The sequence below is a fragment of the Megascapheus bottae genome, chromosome 19 (assembly GCF_031878675.1).
Source record: "Megascapheus bottae isolate mThoBot1 chromosome 19, mThoBot2.hap1, whole genome shotgun sequence".
Classification (NCBI taxonomy): domain Eukaryota; kingdom Metazoa; phylum Chordata; class Mammalia; order Rodentia; family Geomyidae; genus Megascapheus; species Megascapheus bottae.
Genome location: NC_143527.1, coordinates 17,287,662 through 17,310,642, shown reverse-complemented (window position 1 = coordinate 17,310,642; position 22,981 = coordinate 17,287,662). Strand labels below are relative to the sequence as shown.

The 22,981-nt window shown below is 44.4% G+C and overlaps 1 protein-coding gene across 1 annotated transcript in view; it reads right to left on the bottom strand.

The window, feature by feature from the left end:
• Positions 1-21,728, bottom strand: part of Myo5b (myosin VB) — a 251,035-nt gene extending 229,307 nt beyond the window's left edge. The window contains exon 1 of the mRNA XM_090353117.1: positions 21,470-21,728. Coding sequence (XP_090209243.1) covers positions 21,470-21,496 — 27 coding nt within the window. The 5' untranslated portion in view covers positions 21,497-21,728. The remainder of the gene's footprint in view (positions 1-21,469) is intronic.
• Positions 21,729-22,981: the final 1,253 nt, after the last annotated feature.

Genomic DNA, 22,981 nt, shown 5'->3' with positions numbered 1-22,981 from the left:
CAGGACAGACCTATTCTTATCTACTTAAGGTACCATCTCTGTTCTATACTTCTGGGTGATTGCAGATGTCTCTCCTCCACCCCAAGTTTTAAAAAGTGTGAGGATTATTTTTGATTGTCAATTTGTTTGGATTGAGAAGTGCCTAGATTAGTAAAGTATACCTTTGTGGATTTAGGGCAGGATTTACCAGAGAGGATTAACTAAAGGAAGAAAAGACAAGCCCTCAATGCGGGTGGCACGGAAGAAATTAAAGGGGAAAAAAGAGACTGCCCCAACTGAAAGCATTCTCCCCACGCTCCTTCCATTTTCTGGCTGCCATGATAGGAGCTGCATCATTCCACTCCCTCCATGATTGGCTAAAACCATGACCAAAACTTGTCTTTTCCTCCCTTTAGTTGCTCAAGTAAGGCATTTGGTCAAGTGAAAAGAGAAGTAACTAAAACACATTGTTCATGGATAATCAAAAGCATCCTTTCTCAAAGTGACAGTTAAATGACAGTTGTAGCCACCCTCTCCCTTGCACTGGTTACCTAAGGTGATACCATGAAGCCAAGTAAATCACAGCAGTCCAGAAGCTGGGGTTCTTTTATATCGGTCACCCTGCCATTCACAGCTCCCGAGGAATACTCACTGGCTTTGAGATACATACCTTATTAGCCATCTCCAGGGCAGGTTCACCGCCTCACTGATAGGGAACTACAGAATTGCTGACCGTGTCCCCAGATTCTACTTGAAACCCACAGAACTCTCATGCCCTGAATATTTCCGACAACAGCCCAGGTAACTTTCACACATGTTCATACTTAATGGCTTTTATGTTGCCATGGAACTGAGGGTCTTGTACATTTTTTTTACGTTTAAGCCTCAAAAAGGATAGGCACAACAATTTTTTAACTCTTCTATGAAATTTTTTTTAGTTTTTTGGGTTTTTTTTAGGAAAAATCATGATATATGCTGTATCTCTGTTCTAGTATTTATAGTACCCTTAAAACAGGTTCTCATTTATTTAGACTTTTATTTTAAAAGTTGTAGATTCATAGCAAAGTGCATTTAAACTGTGTATATACAAAATAGCAAAGTGCATTTAAACTGTGTATATACAAAATAAACAGTTTTCCTTCTCCAACATACCCAGAAAAGATATTTGAAGCTCAAAGCTTCAACTTTGTAAGATTCTTTAGTATCCAGGTGTGATGGTACATACTTGTAACCATATCCTTTAGGAGGTATTTGAAGTTCAAGGCCAGCCCACGGCAATTTAATGAGGATATGTATATATACACATATTTAATATTATATATTTAAAATATATATATGTTAGCTTAATGGTAAAGTAGTTTTATTACATATGTGAAACCCTGGGTCTACCTTCAAGTAGTAGGCCAAGATACAGGAATAGTTCTGATAAAATAATTAGCTAAACCAAAGTTCCAGTGGAAACATAACATACCACTCAGAGGTGAATTAAAAGTTATGGCCATTTTTGCAACCAAGTGTAAGTGGGTAACATTTTATTTGTGGAAGATCCCAATCTTGGCTATCTGTTTCAATTGCACTAGGGGAGAAGTGCTCATTCTGAATGCACATACTCATTCAATGGCTTCAGTTTTTTTCAAGGGAACATAACAGATGTCAAGGAAATTTTAAAGGACTAGTTCCCTGAAAAGAGATTTACAACCTACACAGTACACTGCAAATTGAAAGCACACCCTTGATGCCTGTGCCTTGGCAAGCCAACTCCAGCTGGGGAAAGTGTCCACTACAGCGAGTGAACAAAGGCAAAAGAGCCTTGCTGATTTCAGCAAGGGTCTTCCTGTGGCTGTCAGAAGATGCCTTCTCCCTTGGTCCTCTGTCCCACTGTAAACCTTCCCAATTTGAAAATTCTAAGAGTATCCACTGAGCACCTTGGAATAGTCTTTCTTTCCAGGGCTGAGACTTTCTATTACCCAACCCTGGAGGAAAAGAGGCTGTCACAGAAGTGGCAGCGACAAAGGACTCCTGGCGCCTACATACATCCATCTCTCTCCAGTCCACGTTCTGTTCCAAACCCTCCCCCTCCCTTTTAAACCCAGGATGACCGAGCAACCCCTCAACTGTCCCAACTCTAGAGACTTATAACAGATAAAAAAATAGAGACTCGACTTAGATAAAAAAATAAGACAGAGACGGCCAAGAAAGAAAGAAAAAGCTGGCTGGGCCCCTGAAAGTTCACAGAAGCGCTTTCTCTTCTTGTCCACACGCAAATCTCATTGGCTGATCCAGCACCAAGCCCTTTAAGCAGCCCTCTCTTCCCCTGCTTCTGCAGCCATCCCAGCTGAGACGGGAAATGGTCCACAGGAAAGAGATTATCTCCTGTGCCTAGGGCGCCCTGCATCCATTGTTTTAAAACAGAAAATATATCATTTGAATGCTCAAGTCCTCAAAATAAATGGAGCCAAACCCATCTGCCATCTGGACCCAGGGGTGAAGCAAAAACACTTCACTACCATTTGTAGAAACTTATGTATTCATCATAAAGGCCATTCCTGCCCTAGGGGCTTACAGTCTAGGTTGAACAACCAACTCTGAGATCAAATATACCATTAGAGAAAGTTGTTAAATTTCATATAGGGTCAAGCTTCTGTGGTATTTATATTGCTCTTACATGAAGTGCCACATGGGGCCTTGGCTGGCTTTTGTTAATTCTAAATTATTCAGTACAGCATTGATAGACTGCTCATTAAAATACTAACCCTGAAGGCACAGGCCCAGCTTCGAAAAATATAAAAAAGTCCTTTTGGCTTCATTACTCCCTTTAACAACATCAGAGCCAAGAGTTTTCATTTGCATCCCTCCCCCTAACTGTCCTCTTACACCAACGGCCTTCAATCTGAGCAGTACACTTGTTCAACATCTAAACACTTAATATGAAATGCCTTGTGACAGGTGATTTACTGAGGCCTGGAAGAGCCAGGAGAGGAAAGACAGTTCTGACACCTGGCATTTGGGAAAACAGGCTGTTTCTTCCCGGAATACTCCTCAAGTCTCTGGTTCTCAGCCTGCAGGGAACAGGAGCTCTCCACATCTCCTTTACATACTACCCCCTGCTCCTGGACAGTTGTAAGACAGAAGCAGAGTGAAGACTCAGAGTCTGGACTAGATCACTCCTGCAACCCAAGTGGAATCTTAATACCACAGACCCTAACCCAACTCCAGTCAACTCCTTCCCTTATGCATGATCCTTTGGGTCTTAAACAGCCCAACATTGAGACTCAAATTTTGAGTTCTTTCATTTTTTTAAGGATGATATATATTTTAAGCACACAAAGCCACCAGCATAGAGATCAAAAACATCCCAGAACCCCCTTACCTGTGACCCTTATATTTTGAGCCAAATCCAAGTGATTTTTGTTCAATCCTCTATGAGGCTATGACTTATGGGTGATCTGTCTTTATGATGTTCAAGAAGGAAAAGGACAATGGCTATAGAGGGAATTCAGGAGACCGTGATGGCCTGAGGACCAGATGGCCTGGCATGCAGAGTGACCTGGCACACACCATCATAACAAAGTGATGTAAATTTCCACCACCATTAACAGGGAAAGTTAGACCAAATGGGCCACCCAACAACATACAATGGTCAGAACATCTGACCAGAAATACATGGCTCAAATAGAAGAGTCTGATCTTGACTGAACTATGACCATCAAGACAATCCAAGCCGTGTATGTTATGACAGCCTGAGGAAAGATTCCAGTCAAAGAAGGTAGACAGATGACAAGCAGCTATGATGTACAACCCTGGCTTAGATCCTTTACTATAAGGTGTATTACTGAGTGACATAGCAAGCCTGGACATCCAAGTTAAAGTATATGAAAGTTCCCAGGATTGTTCTTGAAACTTTCTTATAAGTTAGAAATGGTTTCAAAATGAAGTTTTTTGGAGTTTTTATTTCTTTTTGGTTTGTGGATGCCAGGGATAGAACAGAAGATCTTGGTGGTGTGCCTGTGTGCACACAAACACATGCGCATGTACTAATACGGGGGCTTCAATTCAACACCTCATTCTCTCACTTGGCTTTTTTTCCCCTCAGCTCTGGTGCTTGAGCCACATCTTTTTTATTGATTTTTTGCTAATACAAATAAAAAATATGAATCTCATGGACTTTCCTGCCCACACTGATTTTAAAAGGCAATCTGCAAATCTCAGCCTCCTAAGAAACTAGGATTGCAGCTGAGAACCACCAATACCCACCTCTAGAGCACTTTACCAAGAGCCTTTTCTCTTTACCTTCATGACTGGAATTCAGATTTGGTGATGATATCCTAGGGCACTAAAGAAACAGAACCACGAGACTGGAGCTTCAGACCAACCCACTGACCCATACTGCCACCTCAAAGGTGGAAAAGAGCCCAAACCTACTGATGGCTCACATCCCTGTACTAAGTTCATATCCCTGTACTAGAGTTTACTATTATAGCCAAGCCAAACATTTAGTTAACATATGTAATACACAGATGACTATTACTCTACCCCCATTTTCCACTACTGCTTTTTGGGAAAGGCTCAGACTTATTTCAGGACAGGGTAGCAGAAAAAAAAATGAGGATCAGAGATGTGAAAAATCTTGGCCAGCAGTGGACAATGAGGAAGCAGGCTGGCCAGAAACAAGAACAGAACCTTCAGGATCCACCGGCACCCAGCACCTGCCTCAGGTACCGGCTGAGTCAAGCAGGCTTTCCGGTGCCCACCTGCAATGGTACGAACACCACATACAGCCTCTGAGAAACTGGCCACCTGCCTGGCTTCAAATAACTTCTATCTTCAAATAAATTGGGGACTTCTGTGAAAAGCTGTACACTTGCAATCCAATTTTGTCTCCTACATATTTTGCATTTCACTTCCTAATCACACTGATTTTTCTGGTCATAGAAATGAAATATTTGGGCCTATGTATCTTCTTTTAAGTTTTCTTCTTAATATCTTACTCTCATTCTCAAGAATACAGGTAAATTTAAAATTGCTTCCTTAAGCCAAGTGCCAGTGGCTCAGTGCCTGTCCTATCTTGTCACAAAGCTGACACCTGAAGACTTGGGTTCGAGGAGCCTAGAGGAAAATCCCTAAGATTCTTATTTCCAATTAACCATCAAAAGTCAGAAGTTGGACTGTAGTGACCAACCTTGAGCAAAAAAACTAAGGAATAGATCCAAGGTCCTGAGTTCAAGCCCTAGTATAAACACAAAAATGTAAAATGTTACCATTTAACACATGGAAAAAGTAGATGAGGTAAACTGGGCAATTACCCAAGTTCTCACAGCAAGAAAATGGCATAATTGGGACAACAATTTAGGGCCAGGACTCTCAAGTAGTGTTATCCTAAACCACAAAAGCACTGATAGAAACACCATCACTTTAACATTTCCTTCCTACTCTCTAACAAGAATATGTAATAAATGGTGAGAACAAGTTTGTATTGGTGGTTCATGCCTATATGTCTAACTCCTCAGGAGACTGAGTTCTGAAGATCATGGTTTGAAGCCAGCTGAAGCAGACAAATCTGAAAGACAATCGTACCTCTAGTTAACAACAAAAAACCACAAGTGGAGATATGGCTAAAAAGAAAAAAATAGTAAGCCAAAGTCCTGCGTTAAAACTCCAATACAGGTACAAAAACATTTAAAGGGCTAGAGCCAGTGGTTAGATAGGAGTAAGCCAGGAATAAGCCAGGCAAACACATCACTTACTCATCCTTAGAAGAATGAATACACAGGCAAGTCTTCACTCTTTTACTCCATCTTGACTTGGCTCACATTTGTTTCAGGAATGAAGAGCTGCACTTCTCTGCTCCCTATAGTAGCCCTGTCTGCCTCCTGGGGACTCCTTACAGCAGGCCCCCAGCTGTGCAGCTGTGGTCTGCTAGGCCCTCCAATAACACTCCACAGAAGTCCTAGAAGTTCCAGTGAGCTGATTCCAGTCTCACCAGGTCTGGCCTTCAGATTCACAACTATCATATTTCTGCTCTGTAAGACACTCAGTTGGACTCCAGGCATATGCCCTAGCCTCACAGAGAAGTTGAGATACAGCCATCAGGTAAAAGTAAAGCAATCATCCAAGAGATAAGGAGCAGTACAGGCCAATGACAGGAGTAAGCAAGTTGTGAGAAAAAGCCAAGACCGTGTAATAGGTGGATGTTATTTATGAAAGTGCCAAGTAAAGAGAATAGATTTCCTTAAACTCAAGTAGTAAGAAAGGGTTACAGGAAAACCACATTATAACCTTGAGAAACAAGAATCCTAGAGCTAGGATATCAGTGGCTCATGCCTATAATTCTAGCTACTCACAAGGCTGAGATCTGAAGATCAAGGTTCAAAGCAAGTCTAGGCAGAAAATTCTGTGGGACTCTAGATCCAATTCACCACCAAAACTCCTGAACTAGGATTGTGACTCCAATGGCTGAACATTAGTTGTGGGTGAAAAAGCTAAGTAAGAGCTTCTGGCTGTGACTTCAAGCCCAGTACCATACACACAAAAGGGAGACAGAGATAGAAGCAGAGTCAGAATGAGAGATGGAATAATCTTAAAAATGGAAGATAATCTAGATCCATATAGCATGGTCACAGCAAATTCAAGGTATATTCAGATGCCAAAAGACTGACTGCAAGGGGGAAAGGGAATCCTACAAATTGACTGAGAATGAGTCAGTACTAAGTTCTGTCTGACCAGTCCTCAGCTTTGACTTAGAAGAGCATTTCTAGCTCATGTGGCAAAAGCCCAGAGTTCCAGTGTGTTCTAGCATAAGCACAGTCTGTGGAGAAGTTGATGAGGGAATGAAGAATCCTGGATGGACAGCTGTCCGTCACTGAACATGTATTTCACCCTTAAACCTGAAAGATCACCATACTCAGTGACAGTCAATTTCATTAACTAGTACCCCCTCCCCCAAAGAAGAAAATATTTGTAAAATTATCTAGATGTTCTCAACAAGTGTGGAGAAGCCCTATCTGTCAAAGGCCCTTTGGATAATTTATTCCACCGTTTAAGGAACATATAAAATTATGGAGACAGGCGAGCGATTGGCACACCCTAGCTCCACCCCCTGAAGCACTCCTGGAGGAGAGTGAATCATCAGGTCCACTGTGACAGTGCTACAGCTCCAGGACACCAGAAAGAACTGACATCTAAGGCTGCCTGGTCCTCCACGGCCTCCCCAAGGATTGGCCATCCTTCACTTCAGCCTCCGTTCTTCCTCTGGGCAAGGAGAACACAAACACCAGCCACACACACAGCACCTAACAAACACAGCACCTACACAACATACCACCACCACCAGAATCACCATCACCTCCTCCTCATGCTGCTGCTGCCCTTCCTCTCCCCAGTCCCACATCCCTTCCTGTCCTCCTCCTCCTTCTCCTCCTCCTGCCCTTCCTCTCCCCAATCCCCCATCCCTTCCTGTCCTCCTCTTCCTTCTCCTCCTCCTGCCCTTCCTCTCCCCAATCCCAACATCCCTTCCTGTCCTCCTCCTCCTCCTCCTGCCCTTCCTCTCCCCAATCCCAACATCCCTTCCTGTCTGCTTGCAAACTCCCAGCCCACATGGGGCTTCACCCTAAGGAGGATAACAGATGGGCCTTTTCTGTGGCCTTTCTACACCCCAACACTAAATAATCACCGCAGCCACAGAACCAAAGCATATTGTAATCTTATTCTGACTCACAAGAGCTTTATAATTCCCATTCTTAAAAATCAAGTGAATTGGAAACCTATTTCTCTAAAAAAAAAAAAACCAAACAACAAAATAAAGCGATTTTTTCTTGAGGTTTCCTTTTTATGCATAAGTAGATTCTCAATAACAAATGGTTTGTGTATTTTTTAAACTTTGCCATTTTTTTGAGAGCAATCTTAAGACACCTTAATTCCTTTCCAATAAATAAGTCATATCTAGCCATCTTTCAGGCACACAGCTTCAAGGTCCTAAGAGTCAAATCCCATTCAAAAACATCCTCCAAGGAACTCTATGGCACAACTGGATGGTACACAGCCTGCAAGGACAGACAGACACAGCATACCCACACAACCCACAAACCACACCATGCCACAGTCACACACAGGGACCTCGGTGACCATGTGCTCCTACATCAACCTAAATCTGTTTCCTCACCATAGATAGCCACTGCTGATCAATCCTCTTCAGAAGAATTCCGAGAGGATACGGGGACAAGGGGACACAGAGAAGGGAGTAAGACGGGGTCTCACAATGTAGTCCAGGCTGGCCTTGTGTAATCCAGGCTGGTCTCAAACTTGAGATTAGCCTACCTCCACCTCCCAAGACTGGGATGATGGGCCCATAAAGTGACAACCTCCCTTTCCCAGGTCAGTATGTCCTCATCTCCTATAGACTGCAAGCATCTTCCTACACCAAGGCTGTACCTTTATATGAGCTCCATTTATTGAGAGGTAAAAATTCAGTACCATGAAGCCAAGTCTTATGTGTGGGAGTAAGGTCAATGCTTTATCAGTACTTCATCAACACACACATAGCGCTTAAATTGCCCTCAAAAATCTCTCATACTGAAAATCTTGCCATCATCATGAAATAGCCCTACTTTATGTTTATATATGTGTATATTATATTTATATATGTATATTATAAAAATTTTAACTGACCTTAACCTGGAAGCCCCCTAGTGATTCTGATCACCATGAGCAATCTTTGATTCTAGACAAAGGACTTTCTCCTCCTAAGTGTTTGAAGGCAGAGAGAGGAAAGGCATGTCAAAAGACTGGTGGGAAAAGCAGGTACCAAGCCACAAAGAAAAGAGAAATAGGTGAGTCTCCCAGTCCACTTACGACTGCCCTGACCCCTGAGAAGCCTCAGTGACTCTGCCTAGAAAGGTGCCATGTCACACCTTGTCAGTTCCAAGGGAAAGGATACTGGCAAAACCACCCAAGGTGAAGCATGCTGTGGAGATAGCAGTTTTTGTCCATATATTGCCCAACAGAACTTGAGACTCACCACTAGACATCACCAACTTCACAGCCTCAAGTGGCTGGGAGCAATATCCGTGTTCCTCACACCTGTGTAACAGCCTGTTAGAGAGTACACTGCTGAATGGTTCACCCTTCCCTAGTGTGGTGCCATGAGCAAACTACTTTTCTTTCCCATGGTAAATAATTATGTGAAAACCAAAGTCCCTTAGGGTTCCTACCTCACATAGGAATTTGATCAAACCCCCCCAAAAACTGGATATGCATAAACACCACTTTGTGACCACTGGTAATATACAATAGAATAAAATACAATTTTATTATTGGGGTGGGAGGGGACCTGAGCACTGTTTAGTTAGCTTTGCTCAAGGCTGGCACTCCACCATTTGAGCCACAGCTCTGTTTCTGGGTTTTAACTGGACAGTCTCATCAACTTTCCTGCATGGGCTGGACTCAGAACATGATCTGCAGGTCTTAGTCTCCTGAGTTGCAAGGAGATTACAACCATGAATCACCAACGCCAGGCCTTAACATGGGACTGTAAATTCTAGTGCCCATCCATGAGTTTATTATTACTTGCAACAAATGTAATAGGGAAAGGCTCAATTTGACTGCACTTAGCTATGCCATTCCTGATTCTAGTCACTGTTCTATATCTTCACATGTATTTTTTGTAGCCCAAACACATTATTCCTTGGCAAGCATTTAAGCAGTTTCTGATTTCTGAGATGGTTCACATTGAAACCTGAGCACAATTCAGACAGTGCCCTCAGCAACTATACAGGTGCGTAGAGCTCTCCACATGGCTGAGTCTTGTGTAACACACAACTCGCACAGTGGGGTTCAGTTACAGTCCGAGTTCAGGGATATTAACACAGGGGAGTGATAATGTATTAGGATGGATTACAGAAGGTTAAGTAATATAAGGCTAGGAAGGAAGGAGAAGGTGCAACTGGAGGAGGAAAGACCTAGAACACTTTGAGACGAGATGACAAAATCTAAGATTGGCCAGATCTTGGGCCCATGTCCATCACTGTTTTTAGAGGGAGAAAAAGCAGATTATCATCTCTTCCATGCATGGAAACTACCACCAGTAATGCAAAACAAAGATTGAGTCAAAAATTAGATTGGAATCTACAAGAAAAAAAATGAGCTCCACAAGTAACCACAGCCCTGCAAGAAAAGATGCCACATCCACATCTAACCTCCCAAACCCTACTGCATGGGGTAAAATATAAAACGATTTTTTCACCCCTTTTCTGAGAATGCCAACACACCCAAGTAAACGCTTGTAACACCCAAACTTCTACATGGAGACATATGGCTCCCCATGAAGGTATCACAGGCCGAGCCTCCTAGATCAGGGACAGTCAACTCCTCAGAAAAAATCAAAAAGCTACTCTTGACATTAGATGTGGCAGGGAGAACAGTGAATCATGGAATCTAAATAGGAACTGGAGATTCAGAAAAGGAGTCGACTCTACAACTAAGACAAGGAGACAGAGAAGTCAAGGCCAAAAGCGACCAGGTCACCCTGGTAGTAATAGGAAAGAAAGAAATGCAAGTTTACCACCACCATAATGAGGGTCTTAAAACCAGAGCACCTTTCTGGTCCCCTAATCCAATACTAGGCCAGGCTATCAGTCAGGTAATGCTGGTTCCTAAGAAATCCCCATCTCCATGAAAGCCTAAAACATTCCTAGAAAAGAGCTTGTATTGTGAAGTAACCTTTCCCCTAAAATAGTTAAGGGCCAGGAAGACCAAACCAATGAAGCCACCCCTATCTTAACAGCATGAGATGCTCTTAGTAAACAGGGGAAGGCCCACAGCCATGCTCTGCTGAGATTTAGATGTCAAGATCTCAGAGTTAGGACCTTAGAATCCCTGCTTGTTCTTTTCTCAACTGATGCTGGTGCTTTGTGGAGTACGTGGGCTCCAGTCATAGCTGACATCTAGAATAAGGTTAACCAGCACACAACATTCAAGCCCTGGGGTTTTCACCTCACAAGGATCTGAACTGGAATGTGACTCCCCAAAACAAGACTTCATACTAGAGACGGGGTATCAACAACTAAGATAGTGAGGAAACATTAGTTTCTGGTTAAGCAGACACCTATTTTCCTTAGATTACAATAAACACTGGCCCTCATTAAGGAGCACAGGAAAAACTGAAGATATGAGTAAATCTGTTGCAAAAGGGTAAAGCAATTTATCACCTTCCAATGTACTAATAATCCCTAGATGCTTACACAGTAAGAACCATTGGAAGAACTCAAGGTCAAAAGATCACTTTGGATGTGGGGCTCTTCCCTTACCCACACATATCCTCCCACACTCCCCGACCCCAGTCTTACAGACTTGCACCCAGTCAAAAATAAGATACTCTATGTCCTTCAAGTGATAAACACTCTGATGAAAAAATGAATATTGAATTTTCCTATGAAAGTTCTGAAAACTAACTCACTTACCACTTTTTCTCCCTTGATTTTCTCTGTAGTGCTTCTAAAAGTCACTTACTTGGGCCAGAATCATGGCCCTAGTGGTAGCATGCTTGCCTAGCATTCACAAAGCCTTGGGTTCTATTCTCAAGAACTACATACACAAAAAAAGCAAGAAGTGGTTCTGTGCCTCACGTGGCAGAGTGCAAGCCTTGAGCAAAAAAATGTCTAAGAACAATGCCCAGACCCTGAGTTCAAACACCAGGACTGGCAAAAAAAAAAAGCCACTAGCATACTCTGGTCAATCTCATATAAAAGGAGATTTGCCCCTAAACACACTATACAAGTATCTATAATTCTGGATAAGATTAAGACTTTATGAGTTAACCGGGGAAATGGAAGATGCTACTCTAAACATAAATGAAAGATGCTACTTTCAAAATAAATGTTAATCATGGAAAAGTTAAAGACAGAAACATATAGAGGTATAGGTATGGATGTAACAATGGCTAAAGTACTAGAATAATAGATGCGAGCAAAAAAAAAAACTGAACACAAAGCTCACAGCTCAAGTCTCAGCATTGGTGTGCAAGGACCACCCCTACACACACACACACACACACACACACACACACACACACACACACACACAGAGAGAGAGAGAAAGGACAGATTATTATTAAAACAAAAAAATGAGTATTAAGAAACTCCCAGAGGTTTGGTATAGATCAATAGTATAGTGTTAGCTTATCTACAAGGCCCTAAAACTCACACACACACACACACAATTTCATTAACAAAAATAAAGACATTTGACATGTTATATAGAAAGTAAATCAGAGCTGCAATTAAAAAACACATCCGATGCCAAGCACCAGTGACTTCTATCTGTAACCCCAGCCTCTCAGGAGTCAAAAATCCTAAGGATTGATTCAGATAGGCAGGAAACAAGACCAGGCAGAAAAGTCAGTGAGTTTCCATCTCCAAAGACTCTAGTAAAAAACCAGTCTGGAGATCTGACTCAGTGGTAAAGTGTCAGCAGAGCAAGCAAGCTTAAAACTCTGAGTCACCCAGTATCACCAAAGGCAAAACTGAAGAAAAATATAGCTATACATGATCACAATTACATGTAACACTAGGATATTCAAACACATGGATTGACTTAGTATTCACATCCCCCAATGTTACTTTGCTATAATTCCACAATTATACCTCAAGGTGAACCTTGGAGCTGTACAATAAAAAAGAAAAACACATGTAATTGTCTCACCCCATTCCATGGATTTCAGCAAGTGCCAGAGGAAACAGATGGGCTTTCCATTGGGAGTTTACACCCATCAACCCTCAAAAATCACAGGAGATATTCAAGCTCGTGCCTAGTTTAAGAAGGGGGCTTGGAAATGGATGAAGGGGCATAGGGAGTGGCATTTCAATCAAGTCAATGCCATTTGTTGAGTACATACTTATGACAAACCTTTTGAGACTTCCAAGGAGCATGAGCATTGTCAACGTAGGTTTCAATGAGAACAATTCAGCAAATCTGTACATTCAATTGGCAACTGTATACACAAAAAAATCTGTGATCTCAAAAGCTTTATATTTGGCTTTGTAACTTTATTTTGCCCTGTGACTCCTTCTATTTTCAACAACATCACCTATGAGAGTGCATGGTAACATGCCATCCAACTTAATACATGGTTAATAGAACTGTCCCTAACTCTGATCCCCCAATGCCACCAGCTCCCAAATATTCTAGCTTTTCCCCCCTCATTTGCTAATTATTCATCACAATTTTGTCACAGTTTTATCATGAGCAATACTGTTCACTTTGTCTTAGAAATGTGCAGAAATGGTATTGTTCTGTATGTGTTCTTCTCCCATGATACCCAAGTGAACACCATAGGAAGGGAGGTCTACATCCTGTGAACTTGTCCTAGGGCTGTGGATCTGTGCCCACATCTGGGTGGGCAGTTAGGGAAAGGAAATTGAGTATGTTGGGAACGAATGGGCAGGGTACACAACGTCATGACTGTGAATTCTTTCCTAGGGCAATTTCTCATTTCCAATTTTTTCCCTACTCACCCTCCCCAGGCAAGACACCCACAAATCAAGTCACATCATGAAGGGAAAGGGCACTCTACAGCCCAGTGTCCTTTCCATCCTTCCTGTAGGCTGGTCTCCACTCCTAAGGACTTGAGCTTTAGTCTTTTAACTGAATACAGAAGGCATCTGGGTGTTCTTATTCTTCTTGGGACGTCAGGCTGCACCGCATTTGAGTACTACAAGAGCAAAAACTCTTTGGCAAATCACTCCCTTCTCAGGGTGGGCCCCTCCTTAAGCCACAGTAATGCAGGCAATCGTAGTATCCTCATTTCTGACCAGGCTTACACTTCGAGTCCAAAGCTGCCTGACTCCCAGGCTACGCTTCTGCTCACTGCTTTTCTGCCTTTCACAAGGTTATCTCCCTTGACAGGGACTCTGGAACATCATATGTGGGTAAAGAATAGTGAAATGTGGAGAGTCCTTTCTATCTAAGCACTATTTAGACTCCTCTCCCAGGAGTCCCAGAAATCCCACCCAGACCAGAGGAGGAGAGAACCAGATATGGACAGAAAACAAAGGCAGATGGTTCATCCATCTGCAGTCCTTGCTTTCAATGATTTCTTGCTTTGGATTTCTGTGCCACCAAAACACCAAACCCACAGACATCCTGGTAATCCATAGGACTGTCCTGGGACTGGGGGCATGGTATAGAGGTACAGTACCTGCCCAGTAAGTCTGAAGCTCTGATTTCAAATGCAAGTACCACACTTTATCGCCCCCCCCCCCCGTGCAAAAAAAAAAAACTTCTCAAACAGTTAAATCACCTGACCCATTTCCTTAGGTCAGGTAGTCCAAAGAGATTCACATGGTCAAGAGCCTAAATATAGGAGGTAAAAAGCAGTACCTGACACTCAAGCAGGTACACTCCTGTCATCTCTGCTACAGCAGGAAGATAATGATCTAGCAATCATACTGGGCAAAAAAGTGAGGTCAAAAATAAACCACAGAGAAAGGAGTTGGAGACATGGCTCCAACAGTAGAGCACCTACCTAGCAAGCATTGAACCCCAAAGTATAAACCCTAATAAAACCCAAACAGTAACTGTAACGAGGTTACAGTTCTGCAGTGTTGGTTTTTCAAAATCAAAACTTTGAAACCAACTTAACCATTTAAAAGGAGAATGGTTCAAAAACAAACACTATGGCATATATCATACAGATAATAAAATGGTAAAATTGGCCTGCTGTTGATGGCTCATGCCTCTAATCCAAGCTTCTCATGAGGTGGAGATCTGAGGGTCACAGTTCAAAGCTAGCCAAAGCAGGAAAAATCAGTGAGACTCTTATATTTCCAATTAACCACTAGCAAGCCCAAAGTAGAGATGTGGTTCACGTGGTAGAGTGCTAGACTTGCACCAAAAAAAAGCTCCGAGACGGCATACAGACGCAGAGTTCAAGGACCAGCATTTAAAAGGGAAAATGTGTAATTGTCCTAAAATGCCACCAAAAAAAGATAACTAGGGACAAATTTAGAAAAGAGAGGACAGGATCCTATTCTTCACATAACTAGAACCCAGATGTGGTGATACACACACATGACCTATCACGCAGAAACCTGGGGTTGGAGAGGAAGGATTGTGAACTCGAGGGCAGCCTGGGCTGTCTGGCAACACTGTACCTCAGAATAAAAACACGTAAATTATAAACCACAAATGTAAGGCACGTATGTTGCATTACATTTCCTAATAATACCTTGAATTTTTTAAAAGAAGAGCCTGGGAAAAGTATTTTAGCCAATATATATATAAAATATTTTATCAAAATGATTTAAAAGACAGAGATGTCCGTTCATTTTCCTTAGTAAGTCTTCTAAGTTTGATACTTTCTACTTATACCTCGCCTCTTTCAGCAGCTCAGCAGTTTTGCACGGTGACACCACTAGACCCCACTGGACAGCACAGACCCAGAGAACAGGCTGATGCTAATGGAGTTTTTGACTTTCCAGCAGTATATGAATTGCTTCAATAATCATTTGTATTAAGAGGGAAAGGGAACACTGTGAAAAATGCTTTTTAATTTTGCTTTAAACAAGAAACCAGAAAGCACCACTTAAATTTACAACTTCTTTCAAAGTGTTTCTGCTGGAGGTATGAGAGGAGCCTTGATCACCTATGGGTCTGGTACCTGTGTGTTCACTGTGATCTTTCCCTCATCACTCATCAAGGCCCTGGCCATCTTTGCCCATGCCGAGGAGACATGGAAGCAAAGGCCCAGTCCCCCAAACCTGTCACCAGACAGCCAGCAGTTACCATGCTCACATCTTTGCTAGATAGAACAGATGTAGTACAGACATGCCATCAGGTAATCTTACAATAACCCTCCTCCCGTGGTGAGGGCTTCCCTGTGAAATTTTTTCAGATCTAAAAATCAAAACATGGAAAGTATCTGCCTCATGCTAAAGGGCACTATGGGATACTAAATGGAATATTGGCCCAGAAAAAAAGAATATTATTGGAAAAGCTAGTGACATCCAAGTAAGATCCATATCCTTGGCAGTATCATATGAACAGTCATTGCACTATGGGTATATATAAGGTGCTAACATTAGAGAAATCTGGGGAATGCACAAGGATGTGTGCTGTTTTTTGTATCCTCTCTGCAAGTTGAAAATTACTTCCAAATAGTTTAAAAAGTACAACTATAGCTAGGCCCGAAATATGCTTAGATCATAGTCCCGTTCCACATATGCAGTCTCCCTAAATCCCCTCCTGGCACATTCTTCCAAGCCACTTCACAGATTCAAATCCCATTGGTTCTTCAAGGCCCACTCATGGCCCTCCTTTCCTGGGGGAAGCCCATACCATACTGACTCGCCCAGAAATCCCTCCACCAAGAGCCTGGAACTCTCAAAACTCCGCTCCTCTCCAACACAGAGAATCCTCCGTTGTTAGTTAACTTTGTATATTTATGTTTTATCACTAAACCCACTGGGAGCTCCAAAAATGTCTGCTAATGGACACTGGTTCTCCTGGAAACCTGCCAGGGAGATGAAATGTCACCTAAACTGCCCAAGGGAAGGCAGAGCAGGGCAAGAGCCGACTCCACGAATGCAAGTATTGACAATCAGGATATGCCATGAAAACTGGGAACAACTTTGTGCAGATAGGAGTCCTAATGATTACTATCAGGATGAAGGAAGGACCCCTACGAACACAGGGCAAAGGGAAAGTAATCAGACTAGAAAGCAACATTCATGGTGGACAGTGGGGCCTGGGAAGTAGGGAAGGGTAAAATCTCAAGGTCCCCTCCCCTGGGAACTGACAAGAAACCAGCCCTTGAGCTTTGTGATGCCCTACTCTTCCAAGCCATGTGAGTTAATAGTTAATACAGGTTAACTTGGGTTCTCTGAATCAGATTCTGAGATAAGAATGCCCGCCCTGGCTCCAGGGGTACAGCAGTACACTTCAGTCAAAGAGTTCGGCAGTGCACAGGCCCAAAGTTCAAGGCTCACAACTGATCAAAAAAGAATGCCTGCACAAGAAATTGTTTAGACACTGTTCGAAAGAAAGACAGAAGGGAAGGCAAACAAGGGTATGACCTTGGGGGGGAGGAGCTCAACCCAGCAAGGGACTTGTGGAAACAGCACAGACCATGCTTTGGAGCTGTGCCACTCCCAAAGTAGGGGATTCATGAACCTAAGGTTGTTACACTATTTGGGGACAACTTCCCTGAACAGAATGCAAGTTCTCCCTCGACACACGGCTGCATGAAGTGTTGGTCAAGTGACACAATAGCAGGCTATTGAGAGAAGAAGCCAAAGAAGAGAGGGTGAAGCTAACAGCATCTTCTACCACAGCTCTTGAAGCCCCAGGGCTTTAATACCAACACTACTTGTTGGAAAGAAGCCAACAGTAAAATATCAAAACATCAATCCCTCCCAGGGAGATAGGGGAAGAGGAAAGAGATGGCTCTTACTGCCTTAGGGACTGCTATTTAAAAAAAGACAACTTATCTGGTGCACAGGTAAGGAAAAAATAGACGACACCTTTCCTTTTTCCAAGGATTGGCACATGTGTCAGTGCTCTAAGATGCCTGGGTTTGAAGCTGCCAGACACAGGGTTTGTCAGCCAGTAAAGTGACCTCCTAGCAACACTCACAAATGCACAGTGAGGGTGTGGCTTTGTAGTATAGTGCTTGCCTAGTATGCCCTGTTCCAGCCCCAGCCTCAGTACCACCAAACACTATCACAAAAAATAAAAATCAATGCTCACACTCTAGCTGTTAATTAAAAGTCAAGTGAAAATCTAAGGACTATTTAAAGGTAGCAGTTTAAGTCTAATGACTTCTCATTCTGCAGGCTACGATCAAAGGTGCCTCCTGAAAATGGCATTTTAAAAAGAGTATTAAAATTTTTCATCCAAAAGAACCCTTCATAGAGTTGTATTATTCTCTCTAAAGGACAGGCAGTGTATATTTTAAAATCAGACTATTTTCTGCAGTCATCAAAAAGCAAATCATATTCACCAGACCAATTCATGCTTGAGTGTTTTTCTGATACCTGTACAAATCAAGCCCATTGACTTTTCCAGTGGTTGGAGTCAAGTACTGACACTTGCTACATCCAAACCTTGTGTGACAACTCCACCTTCTATGACAGTGGGTGAGGGTGACACACTTGACATCACTCTGAAAGTTTACTATATTTATACTAAAGATAGAAAAATATTTCTCATATGGCCTACTTGCACTCACCTATAATTCCAGATACTAGGGTGACATAGAGAGAAAGATCTTAAGTTTGAGGCCAGCCTAAGCAAAGGTAGTAGCAAAACAGAGTCTGAAAAATAAAATAAAAACAAAACACTTGGGGAGCCTCGCATATACAAGACCCTAGGTGCAATCCTCAACATTAACAAAACAATAAAAAGCAGTGTAACTAAAGTGAGGTGTTGAATCTCCTAGAACAAAACTATCTTTGTCAATGGGAAGGGTCTTTTGCCCATGACAAAAAAAATCTATGTCTGGAGCCAAAAACAAGTGGCATAGCATATGAGCCCACAGTTAAGGAGAACCAATGAAAACAGTAATAGATGAGCAGAAAAATCTTGTCTTGGCTAGGAAGACACCAAAATACCAGTCTCACTAAAAACTGTAATATTTACAAGCCTAATCCCTTATATGTTTCATGTTCTGACAATAATGTATTCCCATGACATCTCTGAAGAAACAGGAATGATCTGAAAGGTCCAAATTTTACACTCCCAAACACTTAAGAAAAGCTGTTGTCATAATTGGTCATTATTTCTACCATAAATACATTACAGTGTGTGTCTGGACCCAGGGTTCTTCACATTAGGAAACCCCACCCAGCAGGTTAGAAATAAAAGGGAACACTAAATCATCTGTAAGAAACAAAGTAAGTCTGAGCGACAGGCAAGATTTCTCTGTGTAATTTATGATTCATTAGCACACTTGAGAATCCAGCCTGGCAAGCTGGGTTAGAATGGTCAGGAAACTATGCAACTGTTTCTTGGCTCAAAGAGCAAGTGTGTTGATCTCTCTCAACAGAAAAGTAGAAGGTCCTGTTGAGCCACTGACAAGTTCCAGGACTGTACAGGTACAAACCCCTAAAAAATTATGAACTAGAAACTCTTCAACAGGGTGTGGCAGAGTCCACTAGCCCTAGGGAGGAACTCTAGACTCTTCCTTGTAGTTTAATTATGTGAAACCCTCTCACCAACAAAGATACATTTACAAAAATATCTATCTTTCCCTTTTCCTGTTGATCTGAGGTTTCCCTGTCATTCCATAATGCAAGAAAATATACACTGCAACCCGTTGAGTTCAAACTCCCACTAACTGTCATTGACTAGAATGACATGCAATGTAGTTACTTATAAGTGTCTTCCCTGAAACTGTCTTATCACTATGTGCAATACAACAGGGGCTGGATATGATGGCAGAGAGCTGCAACTACAGCTCCAAGAGAGATTGAAATTGGGAGGATCATGACTAGAGTCCAACTACATATACAAGTGAGACTCCATCTCACCCAGCAAGTTGGCCATGGTGGTTCCCACATGTAGTTCCTTCTAACTGGTATGCACAGAAAAGAGAATCACATTTTGAGTCCAGCCCCTAGACACACAGACACGACTCTTATAAGAATAAAGCAAAAAGAGTTTGACTAGCAAACAGGATGCCTAGACCTCAAATCCCAATGTCACCGATTAATAATCCAATAAAAACATTTTGCTTTTTCAAAACAGCAGCAGCAGTGCTAAGAATGCATGCTGGATAGAGCAAGTGCCTAACATATGCATGTGTTCCAGCCTCCGTGCAGCAAGAAAACAAAAAGCAAATTGCTGCAAAAAAAACTAGAGGTGCATTTGATAACATTATATAACACAGCGGTTACATGATGTTTGCTGAAACATTCTGTGGTGCACTGCACATGTATTTAGTTCGGTCATTCGTCTTACTTAGGTATACAAGTGTATTGCCTTGCACTATTACAGAGCAGTTTCAGCTCTGAACACTCGGGTTCCGGTAGTTTTTCCCTGCCTCACTTCCTTAGCCTACTGGTAAGAGATGACAACTTCACTTTCAAAGGACTCGTCCCCAAAGCCCCATAAGTAAAGACAGAATGAGAGGTCCCCAAAGTCGACACTGCAAGAATGCATGATCTGGCCGGCAGCTTTCTCCCAGAAGCTGGAGCCCATCTATTAAAACACACACAACAAACACAACACACACACACACACACACACACACACACACACACACATACACACGCGCGCGCGCCACCGAGGGACTGGGTGGAAAGGAGGAAACCCGGGTATGCCAAGCAATGGAGGTCCCGCCTACAGCCAGGTGACACCACCTCCTGGGCCTCGCCCCCCACCGGGAGAAAAAAATGATGCTTCAATTTCTCCCAGGAAGTAGAATGGGCCAGCCCAACCAGCTGAAGGGCGCCCGCCCCACGCGCTGGACAGGTGCACGCAGTCGCCAGGTGAGAATGCGGAAGTAGGTCTTCCAGCCCAGCCCGGACCTACTGGCCCAGCCGGCGGCTCGGGAATGGCACGGCCACCCACGCGGTGCGCGGACCCGGCGTCCCACACGTCCGAACGCTGGAACCCGACAGCCACACAGCTGCTGCCGATTTAAAACTTGTTTTTAAAGACGCACGGGGCAGGTGATTAAAGGTCCCTCCCTCCCAGCTCTCCTCACCCGCAGCAACAGGCTGAAATCTCCCGGGATCCCAAGGCAGGCTGAGGCGCTCGGGCGCGCGCTCGGGGAAGCAGCAGCTGCTCCCTAACTTTACCCACCGCACCTGCCGGGGGAAGCTGAGCGTAAGCGCCCGGGCCGCCCACTGCTGAATTCCGTTGTCCCCGTGCTCCGTAGGTCCATACTGACCTTGACATTCTGGATATCAACACCCCACCCGTGATTTACCAGGACTCGAACCTCCCCCCACCACCGGCGCGCAATGGAAGAAATTGCCTGGTACCCACCCAGAGGGCTCCCCGTCAAACCGATGACCCTCAGAAAACTAAGACGTGTTGCCCTAGGGTCTCCTCAAGTCCCCCCAGCATCTCTCTCCTTTCCCCTCTCCACCGCCAAGCTCAAGTTTTCCCCGAGTTGCTTCGCAGGGGGAAGAGAAGCCAGAGGGGCGCGAGGAGCAGAACCCCAAGGGCGGGGTGCCCGGTTGGGCCGACCCCCTGCGCCGAGCTCCCAGCTGGTGGAGCCGCCGCTGAGGTTCGGGGAAGTCGGCTGGAACCGAAGCAGACTTCGGGGACGCGGATGGGGCAGGCCAGGGGACCATGAGGGGTCGCCCGGCCGCGCAGAGCGCTGCATAAACACCCGAACTTGCTCCACCGCCCAAGTTAGGGGCGCTCAGTGTGGAGATGAAGGCGAGGCCCTCAGAGTCTCCAGACCCCTTCCTCGTCCGGGGACTGGCGGAGGAAGTGGCCCGGCGCGAGCCTCACCTGTGCCGGCCAGGCCACACACCCCGCCCGCACTCACCTGGCTGTACAGCTCGCTGACCGACATGACTGCGCGAGCCGAGCCGGAGCCCGGGGCACCGCGCGTGCCCGATGCCCCTCGCGGTCGTCTGGGTGGACGGGACGGCGTGTCCCGGCTCCTCGCTACCCCTGTGGCTTTCAGTCCACGGCCCGCCTGCCTGGCGCCATCTTCCTGGACGGGCCGAGAGTTTCGTTCTGTCTTTTCCCTGTTGGCCCACAATCTGACCAACGAGCTTCCTGGAGACACCGCAGCCTGCTCGATCTGGGCGCGCGCGACCTTTACTCCCTCGGTGGAGGTGGCGGAGGCGGTGGCGGCGTAACTGCAGCCCGGCAGGAGTTGCGAGCAAGCGAGGGAAGAGATCGGGCGGCACCGCTCCCCGCCCAGGTTTGGAGAGGGGGTGCGGACGCCAGCGGGAGCTCGAGACAGGGAGGGCAGGAGGGAGGACGGGCGCGTCCCCGCTGGCCGCCCCTGCGCCCCCGCCGCCCCAGGGTCCTCCGGCCGGGGGCGGGGCCGGCGAGGAGCGCCGCCCGGGGAGCTGGCACGCGCCGCCCCCTGCTGGACGCCGGGCGCACGCGGGCGCAGGTGCGCGCGGGGCGTCTGCACCTGCCGCTTCATGGGCGTCTTCCACTGGGGTGTGACCCCACAGAGGCTGGGAGAGGGTGTGGCGAAGACACGAAGGAGGGGACAGAAAAGGGAAAAAGGGAAACATAAATATATTTTTAATAAACGATTATAAGACGCATACATCTTTCCCTCATATTTAAGTCATTGTATTTGTCCTTTCTACTCACTTTCCAAATCCAATTATGCCGTAGCTCGTTAGGAAGGTAATTTAACATACACCACAGACCGTCTTCAAACTGGAATTCTTGCGCTGCAGTTTTCTGATGGAAAAAGATGTTTCTCCAACAGCCTTCCAAGGAGTCAGCAGTCCACACCCCTGGGGAAGACTGCTCTTCTGGGAAGTCTCACATTTTTCTTGGCGCTAGGACAAGCACACTCTCAGCCCTGCGGCAGCTCCTTGCCTCCTATGCTCGTGGTCTTTCTGCCCCTGGCACTTGGCTGACAACAACTTCAGCTTCTATCCAACTTCCAGCAAAACATAAACAGCTCAGCCCAGAAATGAACAAACCTGGCACTATTTGGAGGAGACGACAGGATCCAGAGCGCATGAGAGTGGTTTTTAAAGCCGCAAAAGGCAATTCTCATGTGCATCGCATTTAAGACCTTCCTACTGGAATGCAAGTTCTCCATATAAGTCACCTGTGTAGTACGTCACATAGCTACCTCAATAAGGATCACCTATTGGGGAATTTCCAGCCTCCAAGGAAGCGGTTTCTTAAGAATTCTGATGTTCAGTTGAAAGACAAGCACGCCTCTGACATTCCAAAGACTGTTACATCTTAAACTCAAGCAACAATTACTGGATCTGTAATGAAATGATCTGTACCACTGGCAAGAGCAAAAGGAAATCTGTTCTATTTTGATTCTCTATTCTACAAAATCTTGTGA